Below are 22,633 nucleotides of genomic sequence, written 5' to 3' on the forward strand. Positions count from 1 at the left end.
TGGTGGTTTCCCCATGTGATGGAGGAGTCATCCACTGCCAGTGAAATACCACCAGCAGCAGAAAGAGACCTTTAATTCACAATAATTACGTTGCAGTGTTAGCTTAAGCCTACTTGTGACAATAATAATTAATAATAAATAACCTGCACAACTTTGGACTGTGGGAGGAAGCCCAGGCAGACACGGGGAGACTGTGCAGACTCTGCACAGACAATCACCCAAGGCCAGTATTGAACCCAGGTCCCTGATGCTGTGCCACCGTGCTGCCCCATTGGAATTGTGACTGATATGATGTGATAATCCTCAGTGCAACTTTCCTACCTTATCTCTATAACGCTTGATTCCCTTCCTGATTTTGATTATGTTTTTGATAATGTACTCAGTCACTCCACGTAAAGCCCCATCCTTGTTAACATGTTATGGTACATGTTGTTATGATAAAGGTACTGTAAAAGGCACTGTTATGAGGACAGTAGTTGTTTGGTGATGAGTAATGAGGCTGCAATTCAATGGAGGAGTTTGAATGATATATTACAAAAAACATAAGTGACATTAAGTGCTTTAACAACATTGCCTGATTAAATTACAGCCCTATGTTTGTTTTTGCTTTACATAAGCTATAATGGCCCATCTTCCAATCTCCAGATTGTCAGAATACAGAAATATGATGCAAGGTGTGTGTTGGAACCTATGGAGGTTCCAACGTGCTGACTCCATGGAAACTGCCTGGGAAGTTTGAACTTCCGAGGGGCAATTCCTTACTCCCCAGGACTCTCCGCAAGAATCTATGACTCTGTGTTAGAGTCAGAAGGTGGGAATTTCTGGTCGTGCTTGCCCCAAGACTGGAAAATCCTACTCAAAGTCCATGTGTGGTCCATGTTCCGCCCGCTAGGGCGGCATGGTGGCACAGTGGTTAGCACTGCTGCTTCACAACGCCAGGGACCCGGGTTCAATTCCCGGCTTGGGTCACTGTCTTTGTGGAGTTTACACGTTCTCCCCGTGTCTGCATGGGTTTCCTCCGGATTCTCCGGTTTCCTCCCTCAGACTGAAAGCCTGATCCCGCCGATGAAGCCGATCTCTAGTGGTACCAATGCACAGACACCACCTCACCCTCCCTTTCCCCCCACGACATCGGGACCTGCTCTCCTTGCGCCGGTCTCCCCCCCACCCTCCCAATTCCCTGGATATTGTCACCCCACTCCTCCCTGCCGATTGCTGCCTCTGCAGAGTTTCCCCCACCCTCCAATCACCACCCCTGCAGAGTTCCACCCACCCCACTCATGATCACCCCCTTGGTACATTCCCCCCCCCCCACCCCTCCCCATTTCAACACAACACCCTGCTCTCCCTGTGCAGCTTTTGATACAATCAAGGATCAATAGAAGATGCTGCTCATACATGGATACAGTGCCGCAGGCATCTTCAGTGGTTTAGTGATATGCGAGCTCATATCTGTCATGTTCTCCATGAGGAACTATATCTTACACACTTGGAGGACATCGTGTCAGTGCCTCAGGTTACCTTTGCACTGAACCTTTTTGCCTGCAGATACTTCCAGGGCTCCACAAATGCATTAAGGATGTCTAAAACTCATGATCCTACATTACTGATGTCCTTTTCAGTAAAACTCACCATTACGTATAGTTCAGTGTCTTAAGTCACTCCTAGGTGCCAGAGATATTTGAAGGAGCTTGGCGCTTAGAGGGTTGGCTCCCCATGAGAAGGGCTATCCCCTAAAGACAAGGCTAATGACATCCCTACTTTGGTCACCGAGTGCATTTGAGGAGAGATACAATGCTGCACGTTCAGTCACAAGGTCCTGAATAGAATAAACTAGTGGCTTCTTGAAGATGCATTGGAATGGTCAGGTGCTCAACACACAGGGTGACTCACATCACTATTATTTGCTGCACCCGACACAACCGAGTGGTGTGAAGGGGGATTATGTTGCCAGACATGATACGTGGAGGAGCTAGTCACCTCCTCAGATGACTCTGAAGACGGCAATGATTCAGACAAGTCACATGGGAATGGCATGACATTACAGACAACCTCAGCAATAAGATTTAATGAGGAATGAAGTGAAGACAAGTTTTCATGATTGAAGTTCTCTTCGGGCTTCAATGCTGAGGACGCAATAGAATGTTCATTGTCAGCATGAACATATCAGCAAAGGTCAACAATCTCTCAATAATCACGGAAGTAGCAGAAGCCACCTTCAGCCCTAACGATGGGGTCATGCTTCAAAGGCACCGTAGCCTAAGGAACATCTGTCTGCTGTGGAATTGGATAAACACTCCACTCGCACACCTCCCCAAGCAACTACACATAGTACAGTCCTTTTATCTGTGGCATTACAAAGTCAGTGGACATAGCAACCTTCAAGTGGCTGAAATGCCATTGCACACAAGGATGCCAGTGTCTCAGCAACTTTGTAAGGTGGTGCTAAGAGAAAAACGTGTCAATGGTTAACCCTTGACCATCTCAAGCTGGAGCAACATCCGAACAGCAGCACCTCTCTAAACGCCAGCTCCTACCGATGAATAATGCAGAGACCACATCTCATTACTGAGACCCAAGATGCCTTGGGGGACATCAAGATGCAATGATCTGTTACTCTACAGTTTGCATTCTAAGGTGCGAGTTATGTTCGCATTGACCTCACAGAGAGTGCTTCAGCCGGGACATCTTTTGATTATTTACAAAAGTTCATTAGCCTGAATTCATGGGAAGCCTGTCAGGCCTACGTCCTACCTTGACTTGACACTTGGGAGTGGTGAGGCTCAGTCAGTATCAACACAGGAGTCAATGATAACTTCTCCTCTTCATAGATTCTGTTGAGTACTTAGGAGATGTGTCAAAGCACCACTTTCATAGTATTACAATCCTTGACATTGTCAATCTCACATGGGTCAATCCTTTCTATCTACACAAAGTCAATGGCCGGAATTTACTGGCATGCCTGCCCGAGGCTCGTAAGATCGTGCACGAGGCCAACGGAGAATGCCGTTCTGTGAGCCTCGCCCGTCCCGATTTCAGGGTGGGTGTGCTGGTAAAATCAGGGCCAATGAGTTCACAGTCATGCAATGAAGTCCATCAAATTGTGTACTGGGCCTTCAACAGATGAATTCTGTGAAGCGCTGTTAGGCAGCTGTTCAGAATCAAAGCATGATCCTTACAGATGGCTTCATGAGGATGGGCACACACCTCTCACATTGCACATCCATTCCCCTCGAGTAGACAATTCCAATATCACCGAGTGGAACCAACTTCCATTGACCATCATCTTGGAACTAAGGAATTATGTTCAGCTTTAAACGCATGAAAGGCAATGATGCTTGGTGATGAATACTACTTTTCCCCAAAGCTCACAGTCAGAACGTGAACATCATTTCAAAGTGCACTAGTGAATAACGATTCTAACTTTAGTCTCAACAAATGCTTGTCATATTCACAACCCGCAGACTTCAATGTGACAGTGTCAGGAGAATCAATAATCTTGATGAGCAATTCTCATGAGGTCACATCATGTCTGCCTGAGATGCGAGGGTCACAGTTGTATTCTCCTTCTGGCATTTTCATGCCTTTGCTCATGTGGTAAATGTGGAACTAAAAGCAAATTGCTGTGCTGAGATTGAGAGTTCATGGAACTGAGGATGCGGATGGGGGAGAATTGGAGGAGATTGATTTGGACCTTGAGTCAACATGGAACCTTGCATCACATTGATTAGCCATTGCATACCTCAGCCTGGGAGAGGGATAAATGCAAACTAAGTTTACAACATTGAAGATTATATACAGTGAATGAACATGCAGGAGAGATTAAATAAATTGGGATTGTTCCCCCTGGAAAGACGAAGACTGAGCGGCGACCTAATACAAGTTTATAAAATTATGAGGGGTATAGATAGGCTGAACAGTTGGAAGATTTTTCCCAGGGCAGAAATGACAATTACAAAGGGCACAAGTTCAAGGTAAGGGGGGGGAGGGGGTAAGGTTCAGTGGAGATGTGTGTTTTTTGCACAGAGGGTGGTGGGGGCCTGGAATGCACTGCCAAGTGAGGTGGTTGAGGCAGACACATTAGCGACATTTAAGACTTATCTGGATAGGCACATGAACAGATGGGGAATAGAGTGATACAGGCGGTTGGTTTAGATAGGACAACGTGATCGGCGCAGGCTTGGAGGGCCAAAGAACCTGTTCCTGTGCTGTACAGTTCTTTGTTCTTTGCATGCCATTGTGCATTCAAAACTTCTGAATTTTCCTAACTCTACTTGTTCTGTCCAGGTGCAGACACAGCATCTGCAGCTGAGGTGGATGCAGCCTGCTGACTGCTATACCCTGCTGTCTGGTGAGCTGAAAGGTGGAAAATTTGCCGATCTGCCACCAAATGGGAGTAACGCTGATTTTCCCACCCACTGCATTTCTAGAATGGAAAGTTTCACCCCTTGTCTTCCTACTGCAGCTCTTTTCCCAGTTCTCTATCTGTTCTAAAGATCTTACAACCTAGAACATTTAGCTCCCAGCCATGTCCAGTTTGTAACCAGGGGTTGGGGGGGGGGGGTCGTGGGTGGGATTTTCACATCCTGCCCACGGTGGGGTGGGGGTGGGGAGGGGCGGGGGGGGGGGGTGGATAGTGGACCATGCAAAGATTCGTTGACCTTGGGCAGGATTTTCCGGTTTTGTGGCAAGCATGGCTGGAAAATCCCGCCCCAGGTCTCTGTAATGGCCGGTTCCTCACTCCTTTTAAGCTGAACTTGTGCTTTGAAGTCTCATGGGGTGTACATTTGTACGGAACTCTAATCAGGGTGCTGTTTCCACACAGCCCTGAAGCTGTAATGGTGACTCATCATACTTTGTTTTGTTGTTGCTGATGTTCTGCTTATGTAATTTAGTATGTCCTTATTTTTCATGATTTTACTTTTATTTCAACAAGCATGTTGTTATTATTTACTGTAACCAATTTCGCTCCTGGAGCATTTATCACTTTGTGCTCTGATCATAGGATCTCTACAGTGCAGAAGAGGCCATTCGGCCCATTGAGTCTGCACTGACTCTCTGACAGAGTATCTCACCCAAGCCCACTCCCCTGCCCTATCCATGTAAACCCACATATTTACCATCCATCTAACCTACACATCTTGGGACTCTGGGGCAATTTAGCATGGCCAATCCACCTAACCTGCACATCTTTAGAGTGTGGGTGGAAACCGGGACACCCAGAGGAAACCTAAGCAGACACATGGAGAAGGCGCAAACTCCGCACAGACTGTCACCCGAGGCCGGAATTGAATCTGAGTCCCTGGAGCTATGAGGCAGCAGTGCTAACCACGGTGCCGCCATCTTTGCTCTTATCCCTTTGCTTCTTATCCTTGGGCTACCTTCCCTTCCACTGGGACATGAGATTGTGAAGTCTGGCTCTAAGCATGAATGGTTAGTTAATGTGCTTTTCATGGACCTTTTTGATAGATGAATGTCGACCGGAACTATTCAAGAAGTAATCCTCTGGGATCTTCGACATCTACCAAACTATTTGAATAGGTTGAATCCCAATTCATGATTCATCTAAAGCATAGCAGCACCAGTATTGCAGCACCCCCTCCGATACTGCACCACCGTGTCTGTCCAGTTTATATATCGAAGTTCTGGCATAGGGCGAAGACCACAATCTTCTAACTCATGTCACCAATTACCTAATGCTACATTCAACTTATCTCCCTCGGACCCATGCATTATTGGAGTCAGTTCCTATTTTAATTTCAGATTAATTTCAGAGTATCTTTAAAGAAAAGTTCACGATTAGCGCTGAACTGTCTGGGGTTAACAAACAGAGGAAAACTGAAAGGGGAGATGCACCTGTTTGGAAAGGGGTCCCTCCATCAAACAAATCACAGGCAGGAAAGCGATTTGTTTGACCTAGGGTAAGCTAAGAACCCCAGTTTACCTTTTCATTTCACAAGTGTGGCTACGATTTTCCATACCCATTGGAGACTCTGCCAGTCACAAATGGGATTAACTTCAGTCACTCTCTGCTATATCAACCATCTCCACGCTTGACGGTGAGAATCAATAAAAAGGAAAGTCAACCAATTCTTGGGCTGCAGAATCAAATCGTATAACAATCCGAAGTTCAAACAGCCGTCAAGTAAAATATAGACAGATGGGACTGCCAGGAATAATGAGATGGGGGGTGAGCAGGGTAAATGTGTGGAGTTATGAGAATAGGGCCTGGGTGGGATTGTGGTCGGTACAGACTCGATGGGCCGAATGGCCTCCATCTGTACTGTCGGAATTCTATGATAGCAGATTTTTATTCTCATGTAAAATCTTTTCTTCAAGAGCAGCTTTGTGTTCATATTCAAGTCATAAACCTCTCCCAAATGTCTCAGTAGATTTATTACTGGAATTATATTCAGCATCCTGAGTGATTCCTGGGCTGTGATTTCCCAGTTACATTGTGCCCGGTGCAGAACATGTTTGAGTGGAGCGGGGACAGTGAATCGCGGGTCACTGGTTTAACATGTTCTGCAACAGCGCAGAACCTCGTCGGTATCTTCCCATCCACCGTTCCCCCCGGACATAACCTGGTTCCCACCCAGTAAGGGTATGAATCAGATCAGCATATTTAACTGAGCATTTCAATATACTGGGTGCAATCTTGCAAAAGAAATTCTAGATGCCGAAAGAGCGAGAGAATGGGAGAGAATGATGCCAACCACCTTCATTAGCCTCCGATCCCCCCGGAGAAGGGGGGATACGTCCGGGAGGCTGGAAACATGCAAAGCACATCATTAATATTTAAATCAGCTTCGTGCCCTTTTCGGGTGCAAAGTCGATCGTGCCGGCAAAACAGGGCCGGGAAGATGGCTCTTGGCACGAGACCAGCTCGCGCCCAGTGTAAAAGCCTCTAGCGCTATCTTTCTTCCCAGCTCATGGGCCCGATTGAAGCTCCTGGTTAGGCGGGGACATGGCTGAACATTGCCCATGTGACACTGCCAGGTGGGCACTGCCAAGGGGATGGGACATGAGGGGGATGGAGCCTGAGAGTGGGGTCTGAGGGGGCTGGGTCAAGGAGAGGTCATGAAGGGGGGATCATGAAGGGGGAGGCTCATGAAGGAGGATCCATTAGGATGGCCCCAATCTTTGTTGGGAAGTGGGATGGGTAAACATCCCTTCGGGGTGGGTGGAGATTCCCCGATGTCCATGGGGGGAGGGAGGGCGGTCTTCAATTTCAATTTGAGGTTGGCGCCTGGTCTCTGTGAAGCCGGGCTTACCGGCGTGTTTGGGCCACGCCCCCTCATGGCCAATGCAAAATTCACCTCTCTCCCAAAAAACTAAGTGTGGGAAAACACCGGTTTTCAGGCCAAAAATGACTCATCTTTTGGGAAAATTCCATCCCAAACTAATAAGCCAGTCCAATCCGATTGCAGTCGATGGTCCCAAGCTTACCATTATTTCAGAATATTCTTCCTGTCAATCATAGCAACATCTAAGAGCTGTAGGCAAGCTGCATACTGGGAGCTGTATAGTAATACCTTCATAAATTTCTAAAGCTGACAGTTATACATCTGGGATGCTGTGTATGCGCAAGGCTGAGACTCCTCAAATAAACATAGGCTCCAACAGGAGATACTGTTAGACATTTTGAGCACAGAATGGTGAATGAAAAGATGACCCAAAAACATTTGGAGAATTTTCATTACTTCATCTTTCCTATATTTTTATTTGTAAATGTTGCTCCTATTTGATTTAATGTCCTCCTGTACACAGGAATTCTTTATTAGTAGCTTTCCAGCCCATATCCTTGCATTAGGTTTTTATATTCCCTGTATCGTCACTTCTGATTAATTGGGCGGCACGGTGGCACTGGTGTCGCATAGCTCCAGGACCTGGGTTCAATTCCCGGCTTGGAGTTTGCATGTTCTCCCCGTGTACACAGGGAATATAAAACCCAATACCAGTATCTTCTGCTTAAACAAAGGAGACTGTAAAGGGATGAGGGAGGAGTGGGCTAAGGTAGACTGGGAGCAAAAACTTTATGGTGGGACAATTGAGGAACAGTGGAGGACCTCCAAAGCGACCTTTCACAGTGCTCAGCAAAAGTATATACCAGTGATAAGGAAGGACTGTCGAAAAAGAGATAGTCAGTCATGGATATCTAAGGAAATAAAGGAGGGTATCAAATTGAAAGAAAATGCATACAAAGTGGCAAAGATTAGTGGGAACCTAGAGGATTGGGAAATCTTTAAAGATCAGCAGAAAGCCACGAAAAAAGTTATAAAGAAAGGTAAGATGGATTATGAGAATAAACTAGCTCAGAATATAAAAACAGATAGCAAAAGTTTCTACAAATACATAAAACGGAAAAGAGTGGCGAAAATAAACATTGGTCCTTTAGAGAACGAGAAGGAGGATGCAATAACTGGAAATGAGAAAATGGCTGAGGCATTGAACAGGTATTTTATGTCTGTCTTCACAGTGGAAGACACAAATAACATGCCAAAAATTGATGACAGGAAGACTATGGCAGGTGAGAACCTAGAAACTATCATTATCACGAAAGAGGTAGTGTTGGGCAAGTTAATGGGGCTAAAGGTAGACAAGTCTCCTGGTCCTGATGGAATGCATCCCAGGGTACTAAAAGAGATGGAGGGAGAAATAGCAAATGCACTAGTGGTAATTTACCAAAATTCGCTGGACCCTGGAGTGGTTCCCGCAGATTGGAAAACAGCAAATGTGGTGCCACTGTTTAAAAAAGGAAGTGGACAAAAGGCAGGTAACTATAGGCCGGTTAGCTTAAATTCTGTAGTAGGGAAAATGCTTGAATCTATCATCAAGGAAGAAATAGCGAGACATCTGGATATAAATTGTCCCATTGGTAAGACGCTGCATGGGTTCATGAAAGGCAGGTCATGTTTGACTAATTTGATGGAATTCTTTGAGAATATTACATGTGCAGTGGACAATGGGGAACCTGTGGATGTGGTATATCTGGATTTCCAAAACGCATTTGACAAGGTGCCGCACCAAAGACTGCTACATAAGATAAAGGTGCACAGTATTGCGGGTAATGCATTAGCATGGATAGATGATTGGTTAACTAACAGAAAGCAAAGAGTGGGGGTAAATGGGTGTTTTTCTGGTTGGCGATCAGTGTCTAGTGGTGTGCCTCAGGGATCAGTGTTGGGACCGCAATTGTTTACGATTTACATAGATGAATTGGAGTTGGGGACCAAGTGTTGTGTGTCAAAATTCGCAGATGACACTAAGATGGGTGGAAGAGCAAAGTGTGCAGAGGATGCTGAAAGTCTGCAAAGGGATATAGATAGTCTAAGTGAGTGGGCGAGGGTAAATGTGAGGTCATCCATTTTGGTAGGAATAACAGCAAAATGGACTATTATTTAAATGGTAAAAAATTGCAGCATGCTGCTGTGCAGAGGGACCTGGGTGTCCTTGTGCAAGAATCTCAAGGAGTTGGTTTGCAGGTGCAGCAGGTAATTAAGAAGGCCGACACTGGGATTCTCTGATCAGGAGATTCTGTCGCTGTCAATTACCTTTCCTGTTCTGTGCAATTCCCGCCATTGAGAAACCCGCGACGGTGAGGGTCTGCCTTCGGCAGCAATGGAATATCCCACTGAAAAATTCTGCTCATTTGGCCAAATGACCAAAAGTTTTGTCAAAGAGGTAAGTTCCAAGGGATGTTGAGAAGGAGGAAAATGAGCGAGAGAGAAAGAAAGATTTAGCATAGGGTTATTCCAAACGTGGAGATAAGGGGGCTGAAGGCATGGCCACCAACGGTGGAGCAATTATAATTGGGAATAAAGAAGAGGCCAGAATTATAGAAACACGAGTATCTTGGAGGCCTGTGGGACTGGAGAGGATTACAGAGGTGGAGTGGGGCAAGGCCATAGAAGGATTTGAAAACAAGAATGAGAATTTTAAAGTTAAGACTTTTCTTGAGCAGGAGCCAATGAAGGTCTGCAAGTATAAAGGTGATAGGGGATCAGAACATGCTGCGAGTTAAGACAAGGACAGCAGCGTTTTGACAATTGCTTATGTCAAACATGGAAAGCAAAAAGAAAAGATCCTCCTGCAAGCCTCCTCTGAGTACCTCCACTTCTACAAGGTGGTTTCCCAGTGGTTATGGCAATGAAAGTTGTTAATCAAGCACAGAGGGCAACTGGGAAGGCTGCGATGTGACCTCCTCAAAGAATTTGATTAGGTTAGTCAGACATTACACCTCCCCATCCTCCTAAATCCATGCTGATGCTCTTTGATCAACTTCTCTTCATCCAGTTGCGCAGTTAATCTGAGACATTTTCCTGCCCTTTCCGCTGGCTCGATCTTCCAGTCCCACCAAAGGTGGGTTGACCGGCCGGCAAGCAACGCAAATTGCCATCCATTTCGGCGGGACCAGAAGATTCTGATGGCAGAAAATGGCAAGTCGCACGGTAAACACCATCTTTGTCTTTGACAACCAGATTTCAGTAACTTCTCTGTGACTAAAGTTGAGCTGACATTACTGTTTCTTACTGTGCAAAAATTAGTATCTTACCAGAAAATACACTAGGGATCTTTGACAAGAAGCTTTTCACTGTGCGAATAGGAATCCCATTTTTCTCCTCTTGCATTCGTGCTATAACATCTTCCATCTGAAACAAGAGAGGGGGAAATATTGAATAAATACCTTATTTTTGCACTCCATACCTTTGCATGTACTTTCTTAAAAAGAGACTGAACCTTGCCAATTCTGTTCTTTGCAAGAACTAAAGGTCCAACGCTTTGTTATTCTTTAATTTGGGGAAACATTTTCATTTCCATGGGACTTCATTTTGTATTTACATGATAAGCTTCAATTTTTTAAGGAATTAGCAGCATGAATCATGGCTTTGTAAAGAAAATAATCTTAGAAATCTTAGAAACCCTACAGCACAGAAAGAGGCCATTCGGCCGATCGAGTCTGCACCGACCACAATCCCACCCAGACCCCATATCCCTACATATTTTACCCACTAACCCCTCTAACCTACGCATCCCAGGACACTAAGGGCAATTTTAGCATGGCCAATCAACCTAACCCGCACATCTTTGGACTGTTCATATATATATTCTAGGGGAAAAAATTGGTATTTAAGATTAAACAACATTTTCTGTTTGTGCCTGATTTAGAATTGCTGTAACAATAATAAAAACATTGCCTTCACAAAAAGATTTTGGAAAACATAGATTTCATCTCAGACGATATACTTTTATCCATGCAATCATTGTTTTTTTTTCAGCCTTGTCAAGGTTCTTTAATAATGTTTTGGGTATGGATTCGACGTAACTTTCTAATCATCTCCCCTTGACATTCAACAGCATTTATCCGTGGCAGAATTCCCCTACCACCAACATCCTGGGGGGTTACTATTGACCAAAAACTTAACTGGACTGACTATTTAAATACTGAAACTACAAGAACAGATCAGAGGCTGGGAATTCTTTGGAGAGTATCTCACCTTTTAAGTCCCCAAAACCTGTCCACCATCTACAATAGACAGGTCAGGAGTGTGATTGAATATTCTCCACTTGCCTGGAGGAGTGTAACTCCAACAATGCTCAAGAAGCGCAACGCAATCCAGGACAAAGCAGCCCATTTTATGAGCATCCCATCTACCACCTTAAGCATTCATTCTCTTCACCATCAACACAGTGTAGCAGCGTGCGCATCTACAAGATGCACTGCAGCACTTATCGAGTCTCCTTCAAGAGGACCTTCCAACCCTCAGCCTTTACCACCTAGAAGGAAAACAGCATCAGAGGCATGGGAACACCACCTCCACCTGTAAATTTCTCTCCAAGCCATATGTTATCCTGGCTTGGAACTATATCCTATTCCGTTACTATCCCTTGATAGTAAAAATCTGGAAGTCTGTCCCTCCCTGACAGCACTGTGGATATATCCACCCCATAATTATAAAGTGGTTCAACAAGATAACTCATCCACACCTTCGTCAGGGCAATTAGTGAAGGGTAATAAATACTGGCCTTGCCAGCAATACTCATATCCCACAAATGAACGAAAAAAAGATGGTTTGCACGGTCAGGTTCCCCATTCCTGTAAGCCTCTGCTCAGGTACAAAATGAACCGCAAGGAAAAACACTCAGAATCAGGACTTTTAGGGTCTTTTATTTGTTGGTATTACATCGCTGAGCTCTTTGCTTGACAACAATGGGTTTCTCCAAGTACAAGCGCAGGACTGAGTGACACTCCATTCATTGCCTATCTGTGCCTTCAATGTAGTCCTTGCTACATTGAAGGCACAGTATGATGTTTCGTTCTTCACTGTTTCTCAGGTCAGAGTTACTTCCTGCATGACTGCCAACCCTTACTTTTGATTGATTGGATTTATTATTGTCAGATGTGTTTGTATACAGTGAAGAATATTGTTTCTTGCGCAAAGCATACCGTTCATAGAGAAGGAAAGGAGAGAGTCCAGAATGTAGTGTTACAGTCATAGCTAGGGTGTAGAGAAATGCAAGGTAGGTCCATTCAAAAATCTGATGGCAGCAGGGAAGAAGCTGTTCTTGAGTCGGCTGGTATGTGTCCTCAGACTTTTGTATCTTTTTTCCGACGGGAGAAGGTGGAAGAGAGAATGTCCAGGGTGCGTGAGGTTCTTAATTATGCTGGCTGCTTTTCCGAGGCAGTGGGAATTGTAGACAGAGTCAATGGATGGGAGGCTGGTTTACGTGATGCATTGGGCTACATTCATGACCTTTTGTAGTTTCTTGCAATCTTGGGCAGAGCAGGAGCCGTACCAAGCTATGATACAACCAGAAAGAATGCTTTCTATGGTGCATCTGTAAAAGCTGGTGAGAGTCGTAGCTGAGGCATTGGTGGGCTTTCTTAACTAAAGTGTCGGCATGGGGGGACCAGGACAAGTTGTTGGTGATCTGGACACCTAAAAACATGAAGCTCTTGACCATTTCTACTTTGTCCCCATTGATGTAGACAGGGGCATGTTCTCCACTACGCTTCCAGTCATTACTCCACTCACAATACTGCTTACCTTGAAAAAGGTGTAGGCAAGCTTTACACCATGCAAGGTAGCTTTAACTGGTTCGAGCAAGCTGTGATTTTGGGCCCCTAGCTGATGTGTCCAACCAATGAACACTCTGGTAAGCATTGATTTAATGCAGCAATCAGATGACTGGGGAAACAGAGTTGATGCGTTGTCTGCAGTGCATTGAACAGGCACTGTTCATCGTCCAACCCAAAGCCACATTTGTTTTCTGATGATGTCCGATTAGGCCCTATGATCATGCCATTTATATTCTTGAATGATCTCTCCTCCAATTCCTCAGAACATCTTGACAGTTTTAACACCCATATTTTTCATATTTTCTCATATTTCCAAACCAACTGCAATTCTGCTCAGCAATTAACAGATTAACCTTCTCGGAAGGATTACAAGTATCAAAATTAAAAGAACTATCAATTCTTCAACACAAGTCAACATGATTCTACACCTTTCATTAACATGCAGAAATTCCTTCATCTGCTTTTCATAGCTACAGCTTAAACCTCAGGTTTTTATTTTATTCATTTGTGGGACATTGGCGTCGCTGGCTGGCCCGCATTCATTGCCCATCCCTAGTTGCCCTTGTTCAGAGGGCAACTGAGAGTCAACCACATTGCTGTGGCTCTGGAGTCACGTGTAGGCCAGACCGGGTAAGGACAGCAGATTTCCTTCCCTAAAGGACATTCGTGAACCAGATCGGTTTTTACGACAATCGACAATGGTTTCATGGTCATCAGTAGATTCTCAATTCCAGATTTTTATTATTGAGTTCAAATTCCACCATCTGCTGTTGCGGGATTCGAACCCGGGTCCTCAGGACATTAGCTGAGTTTCTGTATTAACTCACTAATTAGGCCATCACCTCCCTGATTGATATGGAAAAGTGACTTCTCCTGATTTTCGGCTGATGGTATTGAATCCAGCAGCGGATACCTCCTGTTAATTTGAGAATTGAAACTATTTATACCATGAACCCACAATAATGTCAACCAAGTGTGCATTCCGCATTCACCAGGCACCAGCTGGCTCATGATCACACCTGTCCTAGAGGTAGCCAGGGCATTATCATGAATGGAGGGTCAGCTGAGCTAATTCTTTAAGATAAACAAATTTTGAAGCAGCTTCAGGAAGAACAGGATCACGAGACATTTGGGGTGGCATGGTAGCACAGTGGTTAGCACTGCTGCCTCACAGCGCCAGAGACCCGGGTTCAATTCTTGCCTCGGGTCACTGTCTGTGTGATGTTTGCACATTCTCCCCATGTCTGCGTGGGTTTCCTCCGGGTGCTCCGGTTTCCTGCCGCAGTCCAAAGATGTGCGGGTTACGTTAATTGGCCGTGCTAAATTGACCCTAGTGTCAGGGGATTAGCAGGGTAAATATGTGGGGTTACAGGAATAGGGACTGGGTGGGATTGTGGTCGGTGCAGACTCGATGGGCCGAATAGCCTCCTTCTTCACTGGATTCTATGAACAAATCCATATTTATGATAAGTGACGATAAAGGCCCCATCAGCCACTTTCAAGGAGGCTATTTAAAAATAACTTTGAGGGGTTTCTTCTCATTTCAGCAACCCTTGGTCTGGCATCTGGAAAAACCTAAACCTGTTTTCCCTCCCTGTCCCTGAAGCTGATCTGCAAATTTAAAGTGGTCCCTACTGGCTCAGGGCATGAATCTTGCAGTCGGGTATCCATCGAGAGCAGGGAGTTAAAATTGGCCCCAGCTCCAAGGTGTCAGTAAAAAGTCTACCTGAGGCTGCCGGATTTTCGGAGACTGTGCTGCGACCATCTGTGGGTAGATGCATTACATTCAGAGTCAACGCCGTGTTTGCAGAGGGGAGTCCACCACGGGCAAGACCGTGTATAAAGGGAAAATTCAGCTTGGGTCAAAAAAATGGTGACCTGGAAATTGGCAGTGTTGGCTAGATTCAGGTTCCACTCAGTATTCAGCCTCCACTCTGGCTCATTTACTGAGGACTTCAGGCTCCTGTTGATGTCTCCAGGCAGCTCACCCGCCTTTTGAAGTCATCAGAATTTTGACTGGACCTACCATATCATAGAATCCTACTGTGCAGAAGGAGGCCATTCGGCCCATCGAGCCTGCACCGACCACAATCCCGCCCAGGCCCTATCCCCATAACCCCATGCATTTAGCCTAGCTAGTCCCCCCAACACTAAGCGGCAAATTAGTATGGGCAATCCACCTAACCCGCACATCTTTGGAGTGTGGGAGGAAACCGGAGCACCCGGAGGAAACCCACATAGACATGGGGAGAATGTGCAAACTCCACACAGACAGTCACCCGAGGCCGGATTTGAACCCGGGTCCTGGATTTGAACCCGGGTCCCTGGCGCTGTGAGGCAGCAGTGCTAACCACTGTGCCACCGTATGTGTTAAGCTGAACTTTCTCTTCACCCTACCTGTAACTGCAACCCTTCTCCACCCTATCCTTTCCTTCTCCCCTATGTATTCTATGAATGGTATGTTTAGTCTGTATAGCGCACAAGAAACAATACTTTTCACTATATCCCAATACATGTGACAATGATAAATCAAATTAGCCAAAGTCATTTTGAACTATTGAGGCAGCAGCCCTCAGGAGAGGCATGGAAGAGGCAGCGGAGGGGGGGGGGGGGGAGAAATGTGGTCGGGAATCACCAAAATAAGAAGGTGAATGATCGGGGAGGGAAAGAGATGATCAGGAAAGGACAATTAGCTGGCGGGAAGGGACATCCAGGAGAGGAGGTTAAGAAATGAGCAGATGGGGAGGGTGGGAGGTACTGACACCAGAAGATCACCAAAAGGTGCAAAATTGAGGTGTGTGAGGAAATGGAGAAGAATCTAATTTAATTGAAGAAATTTCTGAATTTCCAGGCTATAATTTAGATCCAGTGGTTGGAACAATGTGGGAAATTTTTCACATCCACAGATGAACACGGTGTTTGCTGGGTTAAAATGTTAGGTCTGTCAGATTCTATTGAGCCACAATATAAGATCCTCGCAACTACAAAAGCTCTGATTTCAAAGCAAGGCCTCGATAGCAGCTGTGTCCCTGCACACTGTGCCATCTCCTTTCAGCCAACTTACAAACGAGTCCACTGTCACCTTCTCACATTCACTCCTGCGCCGCCACGCTGTGCCATGTGCAGCAGGATTGATATTTCACAATTATTTACACTTGCAACTCCTCCACAAACCAAGAACCGCTCTGTCACTTAACCCAGCAAGATCAATTTCAATTTGCATCTCTGCTGTACCCCAGCTGGCCAGGCTGCCAACCTCGGCTGGATTCAGAGATTAATGCGACACGTGAAGACACCTTCAAGGGCAGGGGAGAGAACACAGACAAAATAAAATATTTATCGAAAAGATGAGAAACCACTGAAAGACATAAGTCCGAACGAAGTGAGCAAAAGTTGCCTACATTTTCAGCCCCCTCCAAAAAGCTTTCAAACCAAGGAGAGATTAATTCATTTGACTACAAGTTGACTACACTCGTCACCATAAAACCAGGGCAAATGCGCATATTTTAATCTTTTTCTGTTGATGTAAATAAAAAAAGTTAGCTTTTCCCTTATGGGAAAATGCTGGATTAGTTTGTTGCCGTTATCGCTGGATACCAGACTGAGCGCGAAGCAGATGATAGTAACTCTGCTTAAAAAGAACAAATGAATTGTAGGTGCGCAGTTTTGTTTAAAATAAATAGGACAGACTTATTCAGAATCTCCTAAATAGTGTGGTTTGAAATATGAGCAGGCACATATCCTAATCCCAGTTAAATCCTTCAAGATGCCTCTTTGTGTGGGAGACCAAAATTAAGGGCCATAAATATAAGATACTCACGAATAAATCCAGAAAAGAATTTCAGAGAAACTTCTTTACTTAGAAAGTGGCTATGAGAATGTGGATCTTGCATGGAGGAACTGAGGTGATTAGCATAGCTTTCTTCAAAGAAAAGCTGGACAAACAGATGAATCATAGAATCCCTACAGTGCAGAAGGAGGCCATTCGGCCCATCGAGTCTGCACCAAACACAATCCCATCCAGGCCCTAAAGTTTAAAAGCTTATTTATTAGTCACAAGTAAGGCTTACGTAACACTGCAATGAAGTTACTGTGAAATTCCTCTATCTCGATATCCCCATGCATTTACCCTAGCTAGTCCCCCTGACACTAAGGGACAATTTAGCACGGCCAATCCATCTTTGGACTGTGGGAGGAAACTGGAGCACCCGGAGGAAACCCACGCAGACACGGTGAGAGTGTGAAAACTCCACACGGACAGTGACCCAAGCTGGGAATTGAACCCAGGTCCCTCACTGTGCCACTGAGCCATGCAGAAGAAACGAATATGATCAGGTTGGATGAAATAGAGTGGAAGGATTTTCATGCGCACCATTAACAATGCCTTATACATTTTAGGCTAAACAGTCTCTTTCTGTGTGGTAAATTCAATGTAATTACCTAATTCTCTTCTTAAAGTATTTTCCTACTCTGCTTCAGTAATGGCAGAGAATTCAACATTCTAACATCCTTTCAGAATACCCAATTTTGGACCCTTGTTTAGTCATGCAAGCAGCCCTTCCAGCAACCTGGGATCTCATAACATCTGCCCTCCTGTCTTCTTTGCAGAGCAATGACAAACATTCCCACTCTCCAATGCTCAGGGATAATTTCCCTGGACACAAAAAATGTTTGAAGATTATAGTCAGACACTTACGCCAGAATTCTACCGCCCCGCCACGGGAACCGGGCGAGAGGCAGACAATGGCAAGGTCCGTTGACCTTGGGTGGGATTTTCCGGTCTCGGGTTGAGTGAGGTTGTAAAACCCCACCCTTTAATCCTACCATAATGGCAAAATACTGCAGACCCTGGAATCTGAAACAGGAACATCAAATGCTGGAGAAACTTAACAGGGCTGACAGCATTTGTGGAGAGAGAATAGAGCCAATGTTTCGATTCTGGATGACCCTTTATCAGAGCTGAGATGAATCATAGAATCATAGAAACCCTACAGTGCAGAAGGAGGCCATTCGGCCCATCGAGTCTGCGCCGACCACAATCCCACCCAGGCCCTACCCCCACATATTTTACATGCTAATCCCTCTAACCTACGCATCCCAGGACTCTAAGGGGCAATTTTTAACCTGGCCAATCAACCTAACCCGCACATCTTTGGACTGTGGGAGGAAACCGGAGCACCCGGAGGAAACCCACGCAGACACGAGGAGAATGTGCAAACTCCACACAGACAGTGACCCGAGCCGGGAATCGAACCCGGGACCCTGGAGCTGTGAAGCAGCAGTGCTAACCACTGTGCTACCGTACCGTGCCATTTCGAATTTGGATGAAGGGTCATCCAAATTCGAAACATTGGCTCTATTCTCTCCCCATAGATGTTGTCAAACCTGCTGAGTTTCTCCGGCATTTTCTGACTTTATTACTACTTCCTTAGCTCTCCTCACATTCCTTAAATGTATTCCGCATTTTCCTCAGGTCCCAGTGTGTTAACTTTGAATGGTTTCTTCTTTCTAATACCATTTCTCCTTGAACTGTAGCTATCACTATTTTCTTCACATCCACATCCATAGGTTCTACAGTCCCAATGGTCACTTTCTCCATGAAAACTGAGACAAAATACATATTGAATAATTCAAGCTATTTCATTACTCTCCATTACAAACTTAGCTTCCCCACCCCTATCTTTGCTAACTTTTCCCTATTCCTTTTGGAACTTTCCTATTTTGGGGGGATTTGTCCTGGCTTTTGTCTTGCGCCGGATGACCTTTGCTGAAGCAAGCTTCACACATCTTGAAATCATTCAATTTTTTTATGATTACTTGAGTTTTAGCTATTGGGAATGATTTGTAACAATTTAAGGTCTTTTAAAATTGAATTTTTTTTTCATTCATTCAAGGGATGTGGACTTTGCTCGCTGGGCCAGTATTTATTGCTGACCCCTCATTGCCCTTAAGAAGATGTTGGTGAGCTGCCTTCTTGAACTGCTGCAGTCCATGTGGTGTAGGTACATCCACAGTGCAATTACGGACGGAGTGCCAAGATTTTGACCCAGTGACAGTGCTGTCTACGAAACCTTGGTGATTTCCGGCAATGTATCTTGTAGATGGTTCACACTGCTGCTACCGTACATCATGATGTGGAGATGCCGGCGTTAGACTGGGGTAAACACAGTAAGAAGTCTCACAACACCAGGTTAAAGTCCAACAGGTTTATTTGGTAGCAAATACCATAAGCTTTCGGAGCGCTGCCCCTTCGTCAGATGGAGTGGATATACCGTACATCAGTAGTGAAGGGAGTGAATGTTTGAGGAAGGGGTGCCAATCAAGCAACCTGCTTTATTCTGGATGCTGTTCAACTTCTTGAGTGATGTTGGAGCTAAACTCGTCCAGGCAAGTGGGGAATATTCCATCACATTCCTGACTTGTGCTTTGTAGATGGTGGACAGGCTTTCGGGAGTCAGGAGGTTAGTTACTCGTCGCAGGATTCCTGGCCTCGAACTTGATCTTGTCGCCACAGTCCTTATGTGGCTAGTCCAATTCAGCTTCTGGTCAATGGTAACCCTCAGGATGTTAATAATGGGCAATTCAGTGATGGTAATGCCATTGCATTTAAAGGGGTGATGGTTATATTCTCTCTTGTTGGAGATAGTCATTGCCTGACATTTATGTGGCACAGGATTACTTGCCACTTGTCAGCCCAAACTGAATGTTGTCCAGGTCTTGCTGCGTTTGGACATGGACTGCTTCAACATCTGAGGAGTCGTGAATGGTGTTGAATATTGTGAAATCATTAGCCAACATCACCACCTCCGACCTTAGGAGTGGAAGGGGGGGGGGTCATAGAATAGAATCATAGAATACCTACAGAGCAGAAGGAAGCCATTTGGCCCATTGAGTCTGCACTGACCACAATCCCACCCAGGTCCTATCCCCATAACCCCATGCATTTACCCTAGCTAGTACCCCTGATACTAAGGGGCAATTTAGCATGGCCATTCCACCTAACCCGCACATCTTTGGACTGTGGGAGGAAACCAGAGCACCCAGAGGAAACCCACGCAGACACCGGGAGAAAGTGCAAACTCCACACATAATCATAGAAATCATAGAAACCCTACAGTGCAGAAGGAGGCCATTCGGCCCATCGAGTCTTCACCGACCACAATCCCACCCAGGCCCTACCCCCACATATTGACCCGCTAATCCCTCTAACCTACGCATCTTAGGACTCTGAGGGGCAATTTTTAACCTGGCCAATCAACCTAACCCGCACATCTTTGGACTGTGGGAAGAAACCGGAGGACCCGGAGGAAACCCACGCAGACACGAGGAGAATGTGCAAACTCCACACATACAGTGACCCAAGGCTGGAATCGAACCTTAGTCCCTGACACTACCTTGAGGGATTCCTGTAGTGCTGCCCTGGAGCTGAGATAATTGAGATTGTGGGTGGGATTTTCCAGCCTCGCTCGTCCCGAAACTGTAAAATCCCACCCGAGGTCAATGGACCTTCCCATTATCCGCCCCTTGCCCGCTCCAATTCCCATAGTGGGTGGGGCGGTAAAATTTCAGGGTGTGGGTTAGAACATTTCCAAAGTTAATTCCACTGGAGGAAATCTTTTTGAGGTAGTTCACTGATTGATATTGAAAACACAAACACAAGAAAATTCATCACAATTGGAGTTAGTCCTTTAGAAATTCAACCTTCCCCAAAAGGTTAAAAAAAGGAGGTCTAACATTTCAAACTGTTTTGGAAAAGAACAGTACCTCTGGAGTAATAGAAAAGCATAAATGCACTGTTTAAATAAATAAAAGGACATCTTCCTCTGTCACACTTAATAACCCACTGATGATGGGGGAGAAAGAATTGAGGCATGACTCAGAATTGAGGCATGACTCAGAATAAGAGTCATGCTGGCACAGTGGTTGGCACTGCTGCTTCACAGCACCAGGGACATAGAACATAGAACATAGAAAGCCACAGCACAAACAGGCCCTTCGGCCCACAAGTTGCGCCGATCACATCCCCACCTCTAGGCCTATCTATAGCCCTCAATCCCATTAAATCCCATGTACTCATCCAGAAGTCTCTTAAAAGACCCCAACGAGTTTGCCTCCACCACCACCGACGTCAGCCGATTCCACTCACCCACCACCCTCTGAGTGAAAAACTTACTCCTGACATTGGACGCGGGTTCAATTCCCGGCTTGGGCCACTGCCTGTGTGGAGTCTGCATGTTCTCCCTGTGCCTGCCTGGGTTTCCACAGGGACGAAAGATATGATGGTTTGGTGCATTGGCCATGCTAAATTCTCCCTCAGTGCGAAGAGGTGCCGGAGTGTGGCTACACTTTTCACAGTAACTTCATTGCAGTGTTAATGTAAGAGCCTACTTGTGACACTAATAAATAAACTTTTAAACTTTAAAAATCTTTAAACATAATGGCCTGAATTTTTATTGACTTGCCCTGCCTTCCTTTTATAAATGCAAAAGAATTACGTCTGCTTGGCTGAGAGCATAAACAATTATTACTTTTATTGAAGCAGCTGCATCCCAGAGAAAACACTGCTTGATTAACAATTCAGGCTGTCTGACCTTGGAGATCAATTTCGTGAGGGTTATTTACACAAGGTTAAGTGGTTTCAAGATCTTGTAGCTTTTGTTATTGATACTTTAAAGTTTAAGTTTTATTTATTAGTGTCACAAGTTGGTTTATATTAACACTGCAATGAAGTTACTGTGAAAATCCCCTCGGCGCCACACTCCGGTGCCGGTTTGGGTGCACTGAGGGAGAATTAAGCATGGCCAACGCATCTAACCAGCACGTCTTTCAAACTGTGGGAGGAAACTGGAGCACCCGGAGGAAACCCACACAGATGTGGGAAAAATGTGTAGACTTTGCACAGACAGTGACCCAGGCCAGGAATCGAACCCGGGTCTCTGGCACCGTGAGGCAACAGTGCTAACCATGGATGTGAATGATTGACACTTTCTATTGTTTTGTAGAGAAAATACTTTTTTAAAAACTTCATAGGAAGTTATGAATCAAATACTTTTTAAAAAGCTTTTTTTTTGCATATCCTACAGTCACTATAGGGTTCATTGGTTCTGTACAGTGTCTAGTCATAATGGCGATGAAGTAACATAGCTTGGTATTGGGGGTAGGAGGGGCCAGAGGGATGGGTGGAGGGGCATAGCTTGGCATGGGGGCAGGCCATGAGGAAGACCTTCTAACCTCACTTTTTAAGGCTGGCGTTCTTGGCACATTTGAGGGGCCAAGAATCACAATTCTTTGAAGAGCTGCCCTGACTCCATGAAAATTGAGGAAAAGCAGGGCATGCCTTCCTCTGCAATGGAGCCTGATAGGTCAGGAGTGCTGTATCCAGGCTTTCGACAAGAACCAGACTGCATCCTTTAATGACACTCTCGAAAACCAGAAAACCCCGCAATGGGGTCTGGAATACTGTAATTGGGATCCGCCAACTCCCAATTCAGCAAAAATTCAACCCAATGAAATTGTTAAAAAGGAAACTGACTAAGATGGCACAGATCTCCT

General features: G+C 45.3%; 1 protein-coding gene across 1 annotated transcript in view; it reads right to left on the minus strand.

Moving 5' to 3' along the window:
- The window catches only part of LOC144504901 (regulator of G-protein signaling 7), a 416,072-nt gene that overhangs the window by 191,406 nt on the left and 202,033 nt on the right, over positions 1-22,633 (minus strand). The window contains exon 2 of the mRNA XM_078230649.1: positions 10,556-10,652. Coding sequence (XP_078086775.1) covers positions 10,556-10,652 — 97 coding nt within the window. The remainder of the gene's footprint in view (positions 1-10,555; positions 10,653-22,633) is intronic.

Source organism: Mustelus asterias, chromosome 15 (genome assembly GCF_964213995.1).
Source record: "Mustelus asterias chromosome 15, sMusAst1.hap1.1, whole genome shotgun sequence".
Taxonomy (NCBI): domain Eukaryota; kingdom Metazoa; phylum Chordata; class Chondrichthyes; order Carcharhiniformes; family Triakidae; genus Mustelus; species Mustelus asterias.